This window comes from Lissotriton helveticus, chromosome 7 (genome assembly GCF_964261635.1).
Source record: "Lissotriton helveticus chromosome 7, aLisHel1.1, whole genome shotgun sequence".
NCBI lineage: Eukaryota > Metazoa > Chordata > Amphibia > Caudata > Salamandridae > Lissotriton > Lissotriton helveticus.
This window is the reverse complement of record NC_136068.1, coordinates 128784494-128804438: the sequence shown is the minus strand read 5'-3', so window position 1 is coordinate 128804438 and position 19945 is coordinate 128784494. Positions and strand designations below refer to the sequence as shown.

At 46.6% G+C, this 19945-nt stretch overlaps 1 protein-coding gene across 4 annotated transcripts in view; it reads right to left on the bottom strand.

Moving 5' to 3' along the window:
• HELZ2 (helicase with zinc finger 2) overlaps positions 1–19945 on the bottom strand; it is a 127605-nt gene that overhangs the window by 26623 nt on the left and 81037 nt on the right. For all 4 annotated transcript variants that reach the window (XM_078651695.1, XM_078651698.1, XM_078651697.1 and 1 more), the window contains 2 exons: positions 12777–12862; positions 10571–10708 (listed from right to left, as the gene is read on the bottom strand). In XM_078651695.1, coding sequence (XP_078507821.1) covers positions 10571–10708; positions 12777–12862 — 224 coding nt within the window. The remainder of the gene's footprint in view (positions 1–10570; positions 10709–12776; positions 12863–19945) is intronic.

Below are 19945 nucleotides of genomic sequence, written 5' to 3'. Positions count from 1 at the left end.
ACAGATGGGTGTAACTCCCACTCGTGCATTTGATGGCTGTATCTGCTGAGCAGATCCGCCATCTGATTGTCCTTTCCCGGGAGGTGCTCTGCCATGAGGAAAATGTTCCTCTGAATGGCCCACTTCCACATGCTCTGAGCCAGATGAGACAGCTGTGGCGAGTGGGTGCCTCCCTGCTTTTGAATGTAGTACATCGCGGTCATGTTGTCCGTCCGGACTAACACTACCTTGTTGCACAGATGTACGATGAAGGACTTGATCGCCATGAAGATTGCCATCAGTTCCAGATAGTTGATGTGCATCTTCTGTTGCTGCGTCGTCCATAGTCCCTGCACTGTGTAAGTGAGCAGATGAGCTCCCCATCCCTGGAGAGATGCGTCCGTTGTCAGGATAATCTGTGGCACTGGCTCCTGGAACAGTCGGCCCTTGCAAAGGTTGTGTGGAGTCCACCAATGCAGAGAGTCGAATGCCCGACTGGTAACCAACACTAGGTCTGTTAAATTTCCCTGAGCCTGTGTCCACTGATTTGCTAAGCACTCCTGGAGCGGGCGCATATGTAACCGTGCGTGAGGGACTATGAAGATGCAGGAGGCCATCATGCCTATCAATTGCATGAACACTCTCGCTGGAAGCGAGTGTTGTGGTCTGAACTTCTGGATTAGAGACTGCATGCTGTCTATCCTGACTTGGTTCGGTCGAGCCATGGCCGTCAGGGTATTGATCGTCGCACCTAGAAACTGCCGGACATGTGCCGGCTGAAGATGCGACTTTGGGTAGTTCAACGAGAAACCTAGATTGTGAAGGAGGTGAATGGTGGTCGACATGTCCGCGGCGCACTGTTGTTCCGACTTGGCTTGAACGAGCCAGTCGTCCAGGTAGGGGTAGACATGGATGTTCTGCCTCCTGAGGAGCGCTGCTACTGTCGCCAGACACTTGGTAAACACTCTTGGGGCTGTGGTGACTCCGAAGGGTAGGACCTTGAACTGGTAATGCTTGCCCTGGATAGTGAACCTGAGGTATTTCCTGTGGGACGGGTGTAGTGGAATGTGGAAATAAGCATCCTTGAGATCTAAGGTTGCTAAGAAGTCCCCTTGGTTTAACAAGGGAAGAATCTGTTGCAGTGTAAGCATATGGAAATGTTCTGATAGTATGTACAGGTTGAGGGGACGCAGATCTAGAATGGGTCTGAGAGATCCGTCCTTCTTTGGAATAAGGAAGTACAGGGAATATACCCCTGTGCCTTCCTCTCCCACCGGCACGAGCTCGATTGCGCCTTTGTGCAGCATCGCCACTACTTCCTGCTGCAATAAGTGCAAGTGCTCTGCGGACATAGGCCTTTGCCTTGGTGGAATGTTGGGTGGAGTGGATTTCAACTCTAGGCAATAGCCATTCTGGACTAGTTGTCGCACCCACCTGTCTGTGGTGATGTTTCTCCAGACGGGCAGGAACTGCTGCAGTCTCCCCCCGACAGGTGTTAAGTGGTCGGGGGGCAGTGACAGAGAGTCACTGTTTGCTTGGGGTAGAGGAGCGGGAGTTGTTGTTTCCTCTGCCGCGACCTCTGTTGCTGTTATTTCTGTAACCTCCCTTGTTCTGTTTTGTGAACGAGGATTGTGCTCCACCTCTGGAGAATTGCGATTGTTGACCCATTTGTCCTCTGGTGACTCCACGTGCACCTGAGCGACGAAAATTATTGCCACGAAACTGTTGTGATTGTAGGGCTCCCATGGACTTAGCAGTTTCTGTGTCTTTCTTTATCTTCGAGGGTGGTGTCAACATCTGGACCAAACAGTCTATCAGGATTGACTGGCTGATTAAGTATGGTTGTCTGAATATCAGGTTTAAACCCTGATATGCGGAGCCAAGCTTGTCGTCTCAGCATGACGCTAGTGTTGATCGCCCTAGCTGCTGTGTCTGCGGCGTCAAGTGCACACTTGATGGCTGCGTTGGCGATCAGTTTCCCTTCCTCTATAAGCAGTTTGGTGCCCTCTTGAAACTGCGGAGGCAGGTGTTGTACAATTTGCTCTAGGGTGTCGTAGTGCGCCCTATCGTAACGTGCTAAGAGTGCTTGTGTATTTGCAATACGCCAAAAGTTGGCAGCTTGTGCAGCTACTCTTTTGCCCCCTGCCTCTAGCACCTTGGACTCCTTGTCTGGGGGAGGAGCTTCACCCGTCGTCTGGGAGTTGGCCCGTTTTCTGGCATTTGCGACCACAAGAGAGTCTAGTGGCAACTGTCCCCGAATGTATTCAGGGTCTGCAGGTGCTGGTCTGTACTTTTTCTCGATACGTGGATTGACCACTCTCGCTCTGGTAGGTTCTTTAAAGATGTCAGCTGCATGCTTGAGGACTCCCTTGAGCATAGGCAGCGTTTTCACAGTTCTTTCAGAGACTGAAAAAGTGTCAAAGAGAAAGTCCTCTTCCACTGGGTCAGCATGCATGTCCACATCATGATTAGCAGCTGCCCTTTCAATGAGTGCATGAAAACCTGCAGAATCCTCCGTTGGGGATGCACGAGCACTGAAAGGCTGTGGGTCTTGCCCCACACTTTGGGTGCCTTGGTCACCAATGTCATCATATGAATCTGGATGTGCATCTGGTTCATTGATGGGGAAGGTGTATTGGTCATCTTCATTATATCCCTCACCCTCAGAGTGTTCTGGTGAGGGAGTAGGGCTCCTTCTTGGAGGAGGCTGGGTAGGTTCTATGAGGCTAGAAGCGTCCTGAGGAAACCTCTTCTTCTTTAGTGGGATGACATAGGAGTCCACAGGCTCTGAAGTGATCCTCCTCTTGTATAGGGTTAATTTGCCTGTGTTGGCGTCGATGAAGTGCTCAGAATCGTCCTCTGATTCGAGTACTCGACTTGAAGGTACCCCTGCCGTAGAAGAATCCGACTGCTTTGGCGTCGATTTCGTAGAAAAGGCTTTCGGAGCCTCTTTCGGCGGCAGAAGGAAGAGAAGCTTACTCTTAGGCTTTGCCGGAGTGTCCTTCGGCGTCTGAGGCGATGGCATCGGAGCCGACGTAGCAGCGTCTTTTTCCCTGATTCTTTGTAGCGAAGCGGCGATGAGGGACGCTTCACTTACAGTGGATTTCGGCGCTGACGAGGATGTCTTGACCTTCCCCTCGGATCAGACTTCATGGTGGCCTTTCTGAGTCTTGGACGCTGATGCAGTTGCCGCCGAACCAGAGTCCTTGGATCGATGCGCAGATGTGCCAGCCTTCGATCCGTGTGCTTGTGTCGCCTCCGTCTCCACTACGCGACCGACTAACGGAGTCCCAGTCGGAACCGGAGCCGTGCCGCTGGCCTTGGCGTGCTTGGACGGTGTCGCAGCGGTTGATCCGTGCCGACCACCCTTTTTAGAGGAGCCCTCCTCTGGCGCTGTTTTTGACCCCGTGGAATCGACGGATTTCTTCGACTTATGTGGACCGGAGGCCGACGGAGCCGATGCGGCAGCGGGTGCAGTAGTTTTCTGTTGCCCGGCCGCCATTTTAGGGACGCTCGAGTCCATAAGTTTCGGTTTCGTTTTCGGGTCGGCCATTTTAGGTGTAGTCGATACCGTAGGTTTCGGTTTCGGTTTCGATCCAGCCTGCCCAGCAAGTATGTCCGTGGCCGGGCCTGAAGGCGGGGCCGTGGCTTGCGGTACGGGGTCTTGGGTAAGGCCAACTGGCGATCCCGTGACCCGATCGTGATCTTCGAAACCTTCGGGGCATAGCTCGTCCCCTGAGCTATCTGCCGCGGCCCCATAAATCTCTTCGACGTCCCCTACCTCGTCGACGTATTCAAGGCCTTGATCCACGACTCCGTCGTCGTCTACCGGATCCGCCTCGACCTCCGTTTCGGGTGGGGATATTTGGAGATGATGACCCTGTTCATCTTCTTCTTGGTCGCCGAAGATGTTTTCTGGATCCGGGGCCGCTTGTCTGGCCTCTAGGCGCACCGCGCGCCGAAGCTTGAGAGTCTTTTTAGACCCGAATTGTGCGCAGGCCTTGCACTTGCCGTCGTCATGGTCCGGTGAAAGGCATTTGTTACAGACCGGGTGCAGGTCTATATGTGGGTACTTAGACCCACAGAGCGGACAGAACTTAAACGGACTCCGCTCCATGTTGAAAAGTTGCGGTCGTGTCGCGATGAGAAGGCCTCGATGTCCGAAGAGCGAAAAAACTCCGCTGAATCCGACTCTAAGAGACGGAAGAACTCGAGACCGTGCGCAAACAATACCGACGCTATGAATACAAGGCCTTTTGGCCTTAAAAAGTTAGTTTTACTCGGTTCCGACAGAGAGAAGTCGAGACCGCATCCGAACCCAATGGCGGAAAAAAACAATCTGGGGATGGAGCCGATGCCCATGCGCACTGTAGTCCAGGGGAGGAGCCACCTATCTCAGGATACTTCGAAGACTCTTCCAGGACAACAATGTGCGATCATCCGGACCCAACACTAGGCGGCGATCTAATGCTAAGATATGAATTTAGCAGCCCACATGCCTCGAACATACAACTTGCACGAAGCAAAAGGCTACCGGGAAGAGTGCTGAAGGCAAATCAAAGTAAAACATAAACCACACAAAAAAGGACAATACCCTGCATCAAGCATACATGCTCATGGTCTTGGTTGCATTTATTTTTGCTATTTGGACAGTTCCAGTATGATGACAGGTCTGTGCTCACTTATCACGATGTATCCAACGATGCAGTGGTGTAATTTTTATTTTTTTGATTTACTGTTCCAAGATGGCGGATGCCCATTTTGAAGCAGTAAAGTAAAAAAGTGTACAAAAGCGCAATATTGAGACAGGAGCAGCTTAGTAGCACAATCTATTCGGCCTGTGGCTTTTTTTTTTAAACAAACCTCATTATAAAGGTATGCTAGTCAGTTTTTCATTTAAGCAAATAAAGACACATTTTTCTTTCTTAATGAACGCCTAAGACTGGATATATGGTATTCGGCATACATGGATACTGAGACATCTGGCAACCAGTGCATGTCGTTGCAAGCTGGAGACTGAACTGCAGTAAGCCAGGAGACGTGGTAGGTAGTGATGACACCACTAAGGTTTTCCATACTTGGCTCCGAGCCGAACAGCAAATGTTTCTTCCTTGCGTCCACTCTAGATGGCGAGGAGCAGGCACAGACAGTGACCCACGTAGAAACACGGGCTACCCAGCACCGTGCTAACTGGGTCGAGAAGGGTAATCCAGCACAAAATTAGAAAGAGGAGACCGCAACGGCGTAAAGTTGCAGAGTGGGTAAAAGGTACACAGTAGCAAACACTGAGAGTGCAAGCAGCGGCTGGAGAGGACAAAGGGAGGAGATCAGAGCAGCGGCCGGACACAGGACTACAAAGGGAGCCTAGGAGATGATACAGACAGGAGGACCAGCTGGCCCGAGCCGAACCTGCGGGAGGTGGAGGCAGCCGTACTGCGGAAGCTGCTTGAATAAAAGGACAGTAAATCAAACAAGCATAGACGGCGCTGGCTCAGGCTCGACCTAAATAAGGGGATACACGTTATTGAGAAGGTCTCAAAGTCAAGAGAAATACTATGCAACTCTCTTGATGCTAAAAATGACGTCAATAGGGTAAGTAGAGTTTTCTTGGGAGGCAAATCAGGTTTGAGGTTTCCGAGGCAATTTTATGAACATGGTGTGCAGGCAACGCATCATCAACAGCGACGATCAGGGTCAACAATATAGATTTGTAGCAGGTGTGTGGACGGGGGCCAAGGCAGGGATAGCCTTGGTCTCCTCTTAGCGCTATATCTGGGCCCCTCTAGTGCAGCGAATAATGGACTAAGTAATGATCCTTGAGGCCAAGCAGGGTGCAAGCATGTTTAAGCTTATTATGATCACAGACAATATTTTAATCTTACTGACTGACCAGACCACATCCCTCTCGACATTGCTGCTAGGATTTACGGCGAACCCAAGTGTGTTTGGATACAAACAGTTAAGTCTAAATTGAAAGCGCTCAACCTCAAATTATGTAGGGCTATGTTTCACCAATAGCAGAAGTTGGCGTTATTAACATGGAGCTCAACCTCTATACAATATTTGGGGGTTCACCCTATGCCAGGAGTCCAGGGGCTGTACACGGCACAATCTGCACTACTTCTGAGATACGTCCCGAGAGAGTTGCAGAGGTGGCACACTGCATCAGTCATATCTTGGATGCCCAGCATCAGTTAAATACTCTGCTGAGGTTTCTCTTCATGTTCTATACCCTATCAATTCATGTGCTGGGGAGAACATGGAAGAAATTCCAGACTATGTGTACCACCTTTAAAGGAGGAGAGAAAGGACTGGGATAGCTATGCCCGTGATTGGCTACATGAGCCCTGTTGATCGTGTGGCTCTCTGAATAAAACTGCTTACTAGTATCTGGAGTGCATTGTTTTTGCCTAGTTATGTTAGCTTTCACTTTTGTCACTAGCCGCCTGTATAGTCCAAGTCCCCCCAAACCATTAGGCTGGTTGTGCAAAAACGTGACCTCATGTGCCATTACATTACACAAATCTATCCACGTGGTGAACACAGAGTAGGAAAGATTGCGGGCTCTTTCCCCTGGTCTGTTTCCTGCGGTGAGCTTATTCTGTTTTGTGTGGGGCTTCTGCTTTTTTCCATGACCGGACAATAAGAATAACTATAAAAATTTTTTTTTTAAAACGCATGGTTTCGGTTCTGGGGTATTAATGTTAATAAATTAATCAACCTGCAACACATAAATGCTCAAATAATACAACATTCGAGGGAAAGATCGGGTCCCCGCACTGACGTACTCCACCAGTGTAATCTTTTCTCCATTTTGGCCTGGCTTTTTGTTTAACATTTTAGGGCCACCACTCCAAGAATGTAACCTGTAACTATGATCTAATGCTCATGTAAAGCGCTCGGATACCTCCGGGTCTAGCCAGCGCTATATAAAACTTTTCAAATAAATAAATAAATAAATAAACACTTGCGAAGGGAACCTGGTGCCCCAGTTGACATGCAACCATCTGGTAACGAAGCACACTCTTCCCCTTCCAGGCATACACACTGGGGCTTTAAATCTGCCTTCTTAGGTGAACATTTTGCTTCCGCCCACCACGCCATTTCCAAGCTCTGTAAATAACGGTTAGTCTTACTTAACAAAATTAAATTTATCTTGCCAGGAAGCAATAATGTCCCTGACGCTATTGAAACCTGTGCCCTGCAGGTCATAGGAAGATGTCAGCAGTTACAACAAACTCAAGGCGCTCTCTGATAAGGTTCCTGTTATGGAGACCGAAAAGCAAATGAGGATCAGGTAGCGATTAATGTGAGAGAGATTCTGTCCATCCTCATCAGGGCCAGTGTTGTTTCCCCCCTCAAGACTGTGCAATCACACAGGTTGCTGAAGCGCTAAAGCAATGCACCATCACTAGTTGACATTTAATTGTGCTCGTATCCTGGGCAGTGTACTCCGAAAGGACCTGCAGCGACCACAGGGGAAAAGGCAGGAAGAGTAGATGCTGTTGCGCCATATATGTAAAATAACACGTGTAATTTAAAAGCCTTTGAGTGTCAGCTGTAACTGGCGCAAACTTGTGTGTAAAAGGATTTCAAGGCTCTATGTGCTCGGGAACCATTCCTTTCAGAACACAAAGGAAAAAGGCTCTCTGGAAACAAAATTGCCTCGCTGTGTTGGACTCCGACATTCTGCTGAAGATTTGTAACCCTGAATCACCCGAGGCTGGCAACCTTCAGGTGCATGTGCCAAGTACAGGCTGGCAGTGCCACTCTCTAGGACACTCACAGTCAAACTGGGCCTGAGCAAACTTAAATGTCCTCAGTAGATTTCATTTGTAAAAGTCTATCAATTAATAAGGATATTTGTGAGGTACTGAGCCTTGTTAAATCAAAAGTAGGTTATCAAGTTCTGTGGTTATGCTGAATAAGCAGCTACGTACGACATCATGAAATCTCTTTATTGATGTCATAACACTTTCACAATTGCCATATTAACTTTCTTGCAGTCTATAAGTTCCTTGAAAATGCAGTTTTTGCCTAATCTTTTTTTCATTATTTTCTCAGGGGGAGCATGAATCCCTCCTAGGACAGTCTGACTCGCCCTCTGTGCTAACTTGCCACAGGTCACTCATCTTGAACTTTTAGGCCTCACCATTTTCAAATGTCACCACACCACTTTCAAATATCACCAGCCGCCACTGCCTGTGTACATGTAGCACCACTTTACTAGGGACTTCTAAGCAAATTAAATGTGCCTACTGGTTGTAAACTGATTTTCCATGTATAGGGGAGTGCACACAAACACATTAGTACTGGTTGGTAAATTGCATGTAGTCCTAAAGCCCACACAAATTAATGCCAGCAACAAGAAGGGGAGAAGGCAAAAGGTTTGAGTGAAGACCACACCAAAAGCTGACCGGTCTAACAACTACAACCGTATCCGCTTGCGCAATCATAGCCCAAACATCAGAATTGCTATGACCACAAATAGCAGCCCTACAGGACAAAATCTGCAGCAGCAGACACCAAACCATAACCAACGAGTAAAAGAGTGAGCTAGTCACAATCCCAAGACACTGGACACTTGCATTAACTCCTCCTTGGCAACAACCACCACTCTTTCTGCTCTCTGGAGCCGCAGCACCTTTTTGAGGGTGAATGTCCACTTCCTATCAGGAGTTGGTGTGAATCGCAATTCTTTCCACAACTGACCAAATAAAGTTTCTCTCTCAAATTCATTCAGCATCCTCCATAAACGTCACTACTAAGGCTCAAACATCAACGCCATTTGTTGCTCAAAGCTAAAAGCATCTCATCCGCACAGGCAGAGGCAATTAAGTCAGTTCAATAGAGTCAACAGAATGCAGTATTCGGTTCCAGATTCTTTAACGTGTAGGAAAAAGAAAAATAAGAAAAACCTGAAATAAAACACGGAGAACGGATTCTTCTCTTTGATCTACATCGGCTAAACTTCTTTTGGCAGAAGCAATCATTTCACATGGTGATGTACAATGACTTGCTTCAGATTTTTTTAGAAGGGGAATTCATGACATCTTTAGATAGCCAAAATACCTATTTCCTTATCCTCCTTTCACCTGAAGCATTGCCAATTCTCGCAATTCAAGGTGGAAGGTTGCCCTAGCCAGTTTTTAGGCCTTCCTTTTGGCCAAAGTCAACTAGGAGAACCTTCATGGCACCTGTAAGGAAAATGCTACTTACCAGTATGCATCTGTTCTTGACATCTAGAGCTGCAGAGTCGTACACTTTGGCATTAGATTGCCACCTGGTGTTGGGCTCGGATGATTGCAGGTTGTTGTCTTCTTGGAAGAAGTCTTGTTAATAAACTCGGTTCCTCTCTACTCTGGAGGGAATCTGTACTCAGTGTTTAATATTTGTAACACTAGCAACCCCTGGTTAGGGTGGGCCTTAGCGCGCCCATACCACCCGGGTTCACCACCACACCCGCGGTCCTGATGAAAGCCTGACTAACACACAGGCAGAAACATGTTGACCACACCTCCAGAGAGAAAACGGAACTTTTAATTTAGTTTTTTATCCCACACTTTAGATATTTTATTCAGGTCTGACTGGCAAAACTAATCAAGTATTTTTTTTTACACGATCCAGACATTTTTAAACACACAATTCACTTTTCAATGCACACCTATTACCAGCTCCGCAGTAAACTGGCGTCGCAGCACACTAGGGTAGCATTCAGCCACTCCTGGTGGGGCCCAATGATGAAGCATGTCACCAACTAGGTTGGTGAGTGAGGGCTTTTCTAGAAACCTAGCGGGTTCTCCAAAGTAGATTCTCACTGACTTTCAACATGCTTGCTCTTCTCATTTTTTATGGCACACTCCTATGTTGATTATTTTTTTTTATTCGAGGGGAGTAGGAGTGCTCCTGAACTGTTCCCTTCCTCTCCTGTTTATTCCAGTGTCCTATCCATCTCCATCTTTTTCTCATTATAGCGTCCATGCCCTCCTACTTCCATCAGGTGAGCAGTGCCTGGTTGGAGATGGTTTGTGGGCAGAAAATGTGCAAGATTCTTCTTAGGTTACTAGTGAGAAAGGCTGACTAGTTTGGTACTGCTCGTTACCCTGATTAAAGCGCGATTCGGTTAAAGAGCCAACATTAGAGAAGAATGCATACCACTCCTCCCCCTAACAAAGTCTCACCTCTAGTTGTATCCTCTTTCTACACCAGTGACATCGAAGTCATATGACTTCTGGGAAGGGTGCAGTTCACTCTCACTTCAGTGGCTTGAAAAGGGATCTTTACCAATGATATGATAATGCCACTAAGGTAACACTGGTTTAAGGCCTGCCATGCATTTTATAGTCGGTTTTAAAGTTACCATGGACAGCAAACTTCGATAATAGGAATGATTCAAGCATATAAATCTATGAAAGATACAAACGCGGGAGAATTACATTTAACGGTAAGTCACTGTTTTCCGCACATACCTTCTCTATGTAAAGCATTTCTGACAAAAATGCCCAAGAAGGCAATATGTACAAAATACAAATCTGGTGTACTTCCCATACCCTCTGCACATTCTTATCAAGTACATTTAAATCATCCTTACCTGGAGGCCCCTGGATGAGTGTGAAAGGGTTTCTCAGAGCTCTTGCAATCGCCATGTTCTGACTTGCATTAAGATGCTGACGATCACCAAATGCATTGAAGGTGTCCCTCTGCAGGATTTTGGAGTTGGTCATTATTCCTGTGAACAGGGTCAAACAGGTGTCACAGTAGCACCACACATTACATTTTGTCCAAACTCTAATTTGACAGAGGATAGGTCTAACAGAGTAGCCTATGTCACCCACAGCACACACCAACACTTTAAATAACAGGAAGGGATGCATCAATAAAATGGGGTTGAGAGGTACATACCTTGAGTCTCAACCAGTGCTCATTGAGAAAATAAAAGAAAGAGGACTAGTATTAAAATGAGACCTGAACCTCTGGTAAACGAAACATTTTCTCATCATGGATATTAGTTTATGCATGTATGATTTGAATAGCACAACCTAGACCCAAAAGAGAATGATTTACCCAGACACGAGTCTCAAACTCACTGTTTCACAGATATCAGGCTCCACAAAACTGAGGATGTTTAAATTAATTATCAGTTTTAATGTAAGTATTCCACCCATAACCGGTTTATTTTCTTAGTGTATCCCCCTAAGAGCTAGGAGTATACCCAAAAGTGGGTCCCCTGCTAACTGTGCTACAGGATCCATCTATACTTCATTAATGAGACCTAAATGGGCCCAAACCAGACTTAGTATGCCTGTATTGCCATCCAGAGTGGATCCAGAATGGCAGTTCAGGCTGGACTCTTCCTATTCAAGCAGGACCAAGGCAGATTTGCTAATGGCTGGTCCCATAGTCTAGAGTAGCATTGTTGGCAGAACAATTACCAGTGTCTGGATTAAATCAAGCATTCGCTCATCACATTTTTATTTCGTCCATTCATAGTTAAATGCACAGGTACTGTTCACAAGAGACTAAAAGAATACATGGGTCTGAGAGAAGTGGCCCATTACTGCGATATACTGTAATGTTCTTTAAATAGGTGTGTTTTCTGCTCTTTCATACATATATGGGTGTGGTATTGGTTTAGTTAGTACCTAGTCAAAAGGGTAAGCAGTTAAAACGTATAGTAGAGCTTCTAACCGCTCTAAACCTACACCAATCAGAATTTGGAGATCCTGTAGGGCACTTCCTGCTTTGGGTTCTCCGGTGTGCAGTATCTGCAATGTTAGCACTTATGAACCAAAGGGGTTTGTTAGACAAAGTGTATTAGGCCCCAGAATACTGGAAGCACTTTGGGAGCAGGCGTCATTGACTGGCCTGAGACAGTAACTGAAATGGGAGGTGATGGGGAGGTTGTGTTTTTATGGGTTGGATATGGAATTTTCTGCAAGGAAGGAGGAAGAAGAAAAGGAGCCAAATCTTAGACATTAGTTCCCAAAAGGCCAACCGAACTTATTAAAATGGGTCCTCGAGTTGACAGACAGATGTGCCTGGAGTTTGAGTATTAGTTTTGGAAATTTCCACTGGCTTTAGAATTCAGAGGTTAAATTGCATTTTAATGCAGTGAACCAATGATGGTAGTAAATAACCTTATAGACCAATGGTAAGTGAGAGCATGACAGTGTTTTGTTGGTGGAAGTATCTGCCTTCCGGGAGGGGAGATCACTTAATCTGTTTTTTGGACTGGACATTTACAAAATTCAGAGAAGTTGTTAGGCTGTAGCAATTTTGGGGCTCTAGTCAACTGTCAATCTTATTTACTTGTTGAGAACCTTTTAAACTTGGCAGACCGAATTGCAGATCCCTTATGGGTGCAAAGACATGAGGGTCATGCTATGCAGACATCCTCAACCACATGGCCTAACCCACCTAGTCTATTCCTATGGTTGCTCACTCCATTTTGAAAAAAAACAGCCTTCTTCACTGTGGGCTATGGCCAAGGCAGGACACGAATATTGCTACATTGAGTTCCTCTGGGAAATTAATTTTCCAGTGCTATGTTCCGATCTCATCTTGCGGAACATTGGAATCCAAGCAGTGAAAATGGGGACAAAGTTCTGTCCTATAAGGTATTGGTCAAGTACACAGTAGCCAAAGTAAGTAACCTCTGGATGTTGCATCCAGCATATCCAGTATGCACTGGTGCCTGTGCCTCGTGGCTCCAAAGTTATTAAAAGGTTTTTTAAAGTCTTGATTCTGAAAAAAAGGAAAATGAGCACACCCAACCTTAATTACATGTTTTACTTTACCTGTCCCCAGAGGATGTTTTCCCTCAGCTATACACTTGGCAAGGTCCGAGGCCCACCTCAGGCGTTCCACAGCAAGCTCCTTGCGGCTACATGGAAAGAAAAGAGGCATTGAGGAGCACTATCGCAGTGCACCTAAACATATTGAGCTACAGGAGCACTAAATCGTAATTATTTCTCTTGGCTTGGAAATGTGCCTATCACACCTTCAATTACACACCAACATACAACTTGTACACTACCCCTGAAGTTACCAACATTCGACGGATCAATCATAAGCGAGCAGTGTCTGTCATGCATGCCTGTCGCCTGCAAAAAGAAGTTACTCCCATTTACACAGTTTCATGCACATTTTTCAATGCATCATTGTTCATGTATCAATGCTACTCTGCCATCTCACAAGTGAAACGCCCATCAGGGTTTTCTAAATCAGCAGTTTAAAAATATTAAAACAAACCACCAACGTACAACCAAATTGAAGCCTAATTGCAGATTTTTGGTGTTGGGTACCACCTGCCACAGCATGAGACACCACAGATTACTAACACTTTGCACTTTAAAATGACGACGCTTTAGAATTTCAATAAAAAATAAGCACTCGAGTGTTCTATTACCTTGTGCTCATTGTACTGTTGTGTTTTTGTTCATTTTGCACATTTGCCATACTTTGGTCCTTCTAATAGGGGGAGGAGGGAACTCATTGCTGGGATTCGGGATCCCTATTGCGGGCAATCTTTGGCAAAACTGCTCTGCTCTCTGGTCCGCCCCAGTTGATGTCATTTGTGCAGAGAGAGCTAGAGGCTACACACTCTTTACTTACTGGTTGGACTGCTTAGACCGCCATCTTTGGGCAGTTAGCTGTTTAGAGTTCTTCCCATCCATTAGGAACAGGCCGCTTACTTTAACGCAATACTACCGCGGGTGCCGCGCTGGTGTGCCCAAGGAGCACCTAGAGCAAGTCCGTCTGCGCCCGAACTTTGCCAGGACCCTTGTCTCTTTTGTCATGGAGGTTAGTTATGAATCTAGATTTTTCTACCTAACTGAGGAACTAAAAAAAGATTAGGGACTTGACGGTCAACTACGAGGTCGATGCCATACAGTGCCTTCATGCATTGTTTATTTATTTATTTATTTATACCATTTGTAGAGCGCACTAATACCAACCGGTGTCCTGGCGCTAAAGTGGTAACTCCCTGGGTTTCTAATCTCCGATCTAAGTCGAGAATAGCCAAGTTCAGTTTTTTTCGAAATGCCAAGAGGTTGGCACTTTGCTTTAGGGCTAAAGGAAGGGCATTCCAGGCCATCGCTGCCCCTCTCACGAAGCTTCGGCCACCCCAGCGCGCCTTCCTAATACGGACAGTCTTGATCAGCCCCAAGTTAGCCGACCTTAGTTGTCTTTCCGGCGTGTACCATTGGAAGAACTGCTGGAGGAACTTTGGACCTATTCCATGGAGCGCTTTGTAAACAATGCATAGGGACTTAAACCTGATCTATTTCCGCACCGGGAGCCAATGTAGCTTATCCAACTCCCTGGAAACGGAAGCGAATTTCGGCAGGCCGACAATAAGACGGGCCGCCGCATTTTGTAATACCTGCAGCTTGTTAAGCAGCCCCTGTTGAGCCTCAAGTAATAGACTGTTACAGTAATCGAGGCGGGAGAGCACAAGGGCTGACACCACCGTCTTTCTACTCCCTGCTGGTAGAAAATGAAGGATTTTCCTGATAATTTTCAAGGTCCAATGGATGGATGATGAGAGCGCCATTACTTGGGGTTTATAGGAGAGTTGGTCGTCAATGATCACTCCTAAATTCTTTACCTTTGTAGCAGGGGAGGGAGGGGGTCCCTTTTGTGGCTTTTCTTGCACTGCAAGTTCCCTTATGGAGACGGCAAGCAGGGGTAGGGGACAATTCTACATCTAAGAGGTCACTAGGAGAGAAGAATATTCTTCCTGACCCTAGAGACCCGCCACTCTTATTCTTCAGTGAATCTGGGACACTTTTGTAACACCAGGTCTATTACTAAACATGCAACTGAACTCTGGGATCTTTTATCTACTCCGCAACACAGTGTTATCACTGAAACATGGCTCCACCTCTATACCTTTCCTGTGTCCCCATGGCATTTCCTCAAGAATAAATGATTGTTAGATTTGACAGAGAATCCATAGAGGGAGGCAGAATGGCTTTCGCCTTTTAGGATTTCCTGAAGGTTGTGATTATCGACACCTTTCTTTCCGAGTGGGGAGAGAAGTGTGTCTTTATGATGTTGACTCCCGTCCGAGATTTCTGTAAGATTGCGTTAGTTTACGGTCCTCCAAGCTTCAAGAAAAACTTCCGCCATATGTTGGTTGGAACGCCTTGTGCCGCATGCGCTCACTTTGGAAAACTTCGTTTGGTGGGCGATTTTAACTAACACAGTAAAGATGCCTCAGATACAGATGTAATTTAACTGTGTACTGATCTCGGAATGTTAGTGTTACAGCAGAAGATCACTGGCCCCACATGTATAGACGGGCACACTCTAGATCTAGTGTTTAAGAACTCTCAGCAAACGATACTGCTCAGTGTCTAGTCTGGACTGATCACTATTCGATTAGCTTTCAAATTCCAAGTTCTGATGGGTACCTAGAGTATAAGACGGTGGTCAGAACAACACAGACACTGGAAATGAGTAACCCTTTCACTTTTAAAATGGCCTTCCATTCTCCTGGAAAGAAGAGTGAGGACATAAACTCTGCCTTAATAGAGTACAGCAACTCCCCCCTACACTTCTTTGATGTAGTAGCCCCCCCCCCCCACCATCCTCTAAAGGCACCTTCCAACCCCACAAGACACAACACCCTTGGTTTTTGGAGAAGCTGAGAAAAGAGAAAACAACCAATAGAAGACTGGAAAGGAAACCGCGTATGACTAAATCCCCCTGTGATAACATGCATCTAAATTAGTCCTTGCTGTTCATCATAGGAAGATTGGAGAAGCACACATCCTGTTAATAGTACGAAGTCTAACAGAGGCGGACCATTATGACAAATAACTTTAAGGTGCTTAATGATTTCACCAAGCCTTCTTTGGCCAGCAGATCAACTACTCCTGCTCCACAAGAATCGTGTGGCTCGCTTGCTGACCCCTTCAAGGGGAAAATCAATAAAATATAGCAGAAATTTCCCATCTTATTAGTGGAACCTGCTGACTCGTCCAACTATAATTTTCCACCTTCAAATTCCCTGCACTGCTGGAGAAGTTTGCGGTCATCTCCCAAGAGCAAGTGCAGGATAGGCTAGACAAAGACAAATCTAGATCCCCCTCAGACCCCTGCCCTTCTCACATTGTTGTAACTTTGTCAGCCTTATTACCGCCTTCCATCACGATTTTAGGTCTCGCCTATGCAGCGCGCAAGCGCTGCTTAGGAGGGACCTCTTGAAATCGTTCTGCACTGTTTCTAATGGCCCTCGTGCAGGTGTGGCGTTTGCCTTGCGGGAGCAAGCAGCGGCACAATCTGTTAGCAATTAGCGCGCCCGCTCCCATAAGGTAAACGCTGTAAATGTACTTTCACTATCGGGGCCGCGCCACGCTCCCTCATGCTTGTGCATTTCATTTGTGGTGGTTTATGTGCGGCAGGGCACTTTCTCACGGCTATGCCGATCCGTTTTTAAGGCATGATTCTGTCCTGAGAATACCTGCCAGGTGATACACGTCACCTCAAACTGCAGCAAACAACATCCTCCCTACCTCAGGACAGGCTTAGCAAAACCTCCTACTGTGTGAGTTGCTAGGAAAGAGCAGCCCTTCTGACGCCCCTCGTATTAACAAACGTTCTCGATAGCACTGTGTGCATTGTCAGTGTACCCTCTGCAGGCCAGGGGACCCTGCACCTGTAAGGCCTGTTTCTGGTCCAATGTAAGCTACAGACCAAGCTCTTCTAAGCCTCGGATACCTGGGGGCCTGTTTCTGCTGGAAGGCAGGGAGGTATCTCGCTGCCTGGATACGAAGCTACGCTGCGGCTGGTAGTGAGCGCATTTGTTAACATGGCTGGTCAGCGAGTCATGCATAGCTGGTCACCAGGCGTGCAACGCCCATTGGGCTCAAAGGGCTTTTGGTATTTGCAAGGATTGCCCCAGCATGGGAAGCGTCTCGCCCGCCCTGCTCCCCACTTGGTCGCAACCTCCCCCTTGGCTCCTTCGCCCCCTTTCATCTACCAGGGGCTGGGAAAGATTAAATTCGCCAGTGGATTGCAAGTCTACTAAACAAACACTGTGAAAGTTTTGAATGACCTGCCCCTCCTCCCATGCACTCCCCTCAAACACTTCTCCAGCATTCATCTCTGCAGAGAAGCTTTAGTTGAAGGGCCGTTACCTTTGGCATTCAAAATCTAAAAGACACTGGAATTCACTATTTATCGCTGTAATAATTAGGACCGAACACATGACGTCACTAACAACGCTATATATGATGCCTCAAATAACATCCTCAAAGCAGCTCTGCAAACTCAAAGTATGGGAATAGCCTGTGCAGGTACTTGTTGAAAACCTTGGGTTGTGTGTCCTTTTCCCAGGTGTAACCTATACCCAGGGCTTTAAATGGGATGAAAAAACTGGGGGATATTTCAAAGGGGCGTGGTCAGTGTAATAAAGGGCGTAGTGTAATAAAGGGCGTGGTTTAAAAACACATAAGCTAAAATTCCTTCCTTAGCATCGTGTGCCGCCCGGCTTGTATTTTGCGGTTTGGTTCAACACGTTTTCACTCTAAACCGTGTACCATAACACTTATTGATCTGAATCAAAAACAGCCATGGCTGACACATACTGGGTGTTTTTTTTCGAAAGTTCTGGATTTAATTTTCAGGTTCAGACTAAACAGCGGTCGTGGAGCACGAGGTGCAGACAGGCATCATCGGTGGGACGCAAGGTAGGGGAGGGATGATGGCCGATGCCTTGTGTACAACCCGGCTCCGTGGTTATGGGCAGGACTGGACTGACCGCTAGGGCAATTTGCCAGTAGGAAGGGGTGGTCTGACCCGTCAGTGTGTGGGTCATGTTTTTTGGGCTCTCTCTGGGCCGGTTTTATGGGCAGGCAGGCTGTTTTTTTCTGTTGATTTCCCTGCCAGTTCCTTAAAACCTAGAGTGCAGCAAAGTCAAATGTATGCATTCTGCTCTTCCTTTGAAAACACCTTATTAGGGGGTCTTAAAAAAGTTTATAACTGCCGCAAATGCAGGCCCTTTTTAGCTGTACTACTGAGTTGCTTAAGAGGTGAGGGCCACGTCTATTTGGATTACGGGGCCTATTTTCCGTCCTAGTCTGAACTTGGTTATGGGAACAGCAGAAATGTATAGGTAGTTAAAAAGGTAAACTAGACGAGACGTAACTGGTAACGTGGGACCCTTTCCCATAATTACCGGGCAGCCATGCTTCCAGTAGTTTTCGGAAACTAAAAGAATGCACCTTTCCGTGTTTTGTGTACAGATTTACGGGTGATTGTAGGTGTGCAGCATATTTTGCTGCTAATTTCAACAGGTTCGTGGAAAATATAACTTTTTGCACAAAATAATTAGTAACTTAGCTTCACAGGCTCGTTCTGCAGGCATTTACATAGGATAATCAACCATTCCTGAAGTATGGACCATATCCACGAGAGCTTAGTAAAGCATGAGGTAATGAGGCTATGCTACTTGAACGAGCCAATGATCTTAAAATCAAAATTTACGTCTTTCAAATTCTAGCTTTTAAAAACAAATTATAAGACTGCAATTAAACATTGGTTTTTCATAACAAAGTGGAGTGTAATTTTTGATTCAATTGAAGAATTCCCTTGTTTGTGAGAGGGCAATCTACAAATTCTCTACTACATAGTGCCACTCCTAATATAAATGGCAGGCTCTCAGGAATAACCTGCTCCAAATGAAGATGATTGAGGGTGCTGCTAAAGAACAAGTTACTTACCTTCGGTAACGCTTTTTCTGGTAGATACACTATCTGCCTGTGGATTCCTCACCTTGTGAATATCCCCCTGCGTCAGCAACGTTCGGAAATTTTCTTCGTAGCACACCGAAGTGGATGACGTCATAGGAGCACAGCATCGCGCGCGACTCCGTCTGACGTCACCGACTCCTTATCAGACCCACGCCGGCGTGATGACGTCAGTTCCGCCCTTTTTCCCGTGCCTTTGAGGCACCCGGACGGACCAACGACAGCAAATATGCAAATATACAATGTACACAGTATATACAAATCAAATACGCACACAAAGTGTGCAGCAGAAATAGCACAATAGCAGCAAACATATATACATGAAGACCAGGTATAACAGAGTGGACAACGGGGAGGCGGGTGGGCATGTGAGGAATCCACAGGCAGATATTGTATCTACCAGAAAAAGCGTTACCGAAGGTAAGTAACTTGTTCTTCTGATAGATACATCTGCCGTGTGGATTCCTCACCTTGTGAATAGAGTCCCACAGCAGTCCCCACTCCCGGAGGAGGGCGTCCACTCTGCTATACCAGGAAATCTTGGAGGACAGAACGTGCGAAGTGGCCATCCCTCCTCACCTCGGTATCCAAGCAGTAGTGCTTCGCGAAAGTGTGGAGGGAGGCCCAAGTCGCGGCTCTACAAATATCCTCAACAGGTACACCTCTAGACAAAGCAGATGTCGTAGACTTTGCTCTAGTTGAATGTGCTCTAATACCCTCAGGAGGGTCCTTACCCGCCAAGGAGTAGCAAATCTTGATGCACAGGACTATCCACCTGGAAAGTGTGCGCTTGTGCACCGCTCTGCCCCTCTTGCAGCCAGCAAAACCAATAAACAGCTGGTCATCCATCCGGAAGTCTTTAGTTCTGTCCAGATAGAAAGACACCGCCCTTTTAGGGTCCAGGCGATGCAGTCTCTCCTCCTCCTTAGAAGGGTAAGGGGGAGGATAGAAGGTAGGAAGGGTAATGGATTGTCCAAGATGGAAGGGAGTTACCACCTTAGGCAGAAAAGCAGCCCTGGTCCTAAGAACCATCCTTTCAGCATGAATGGACAGGAATGGGGGCTTGGAACTAAGAGCCTGAAGCTCACTTACTCTCCTTGCCGAGGTGATTGCAACGAGGAAAACCGTTTTAAAAGAAAGGAGTCTCATGGGACACTTGTGCAAAGGTTCGAAGGGAGAACCCATCAAAAAAGTCAGCACAAGATTCA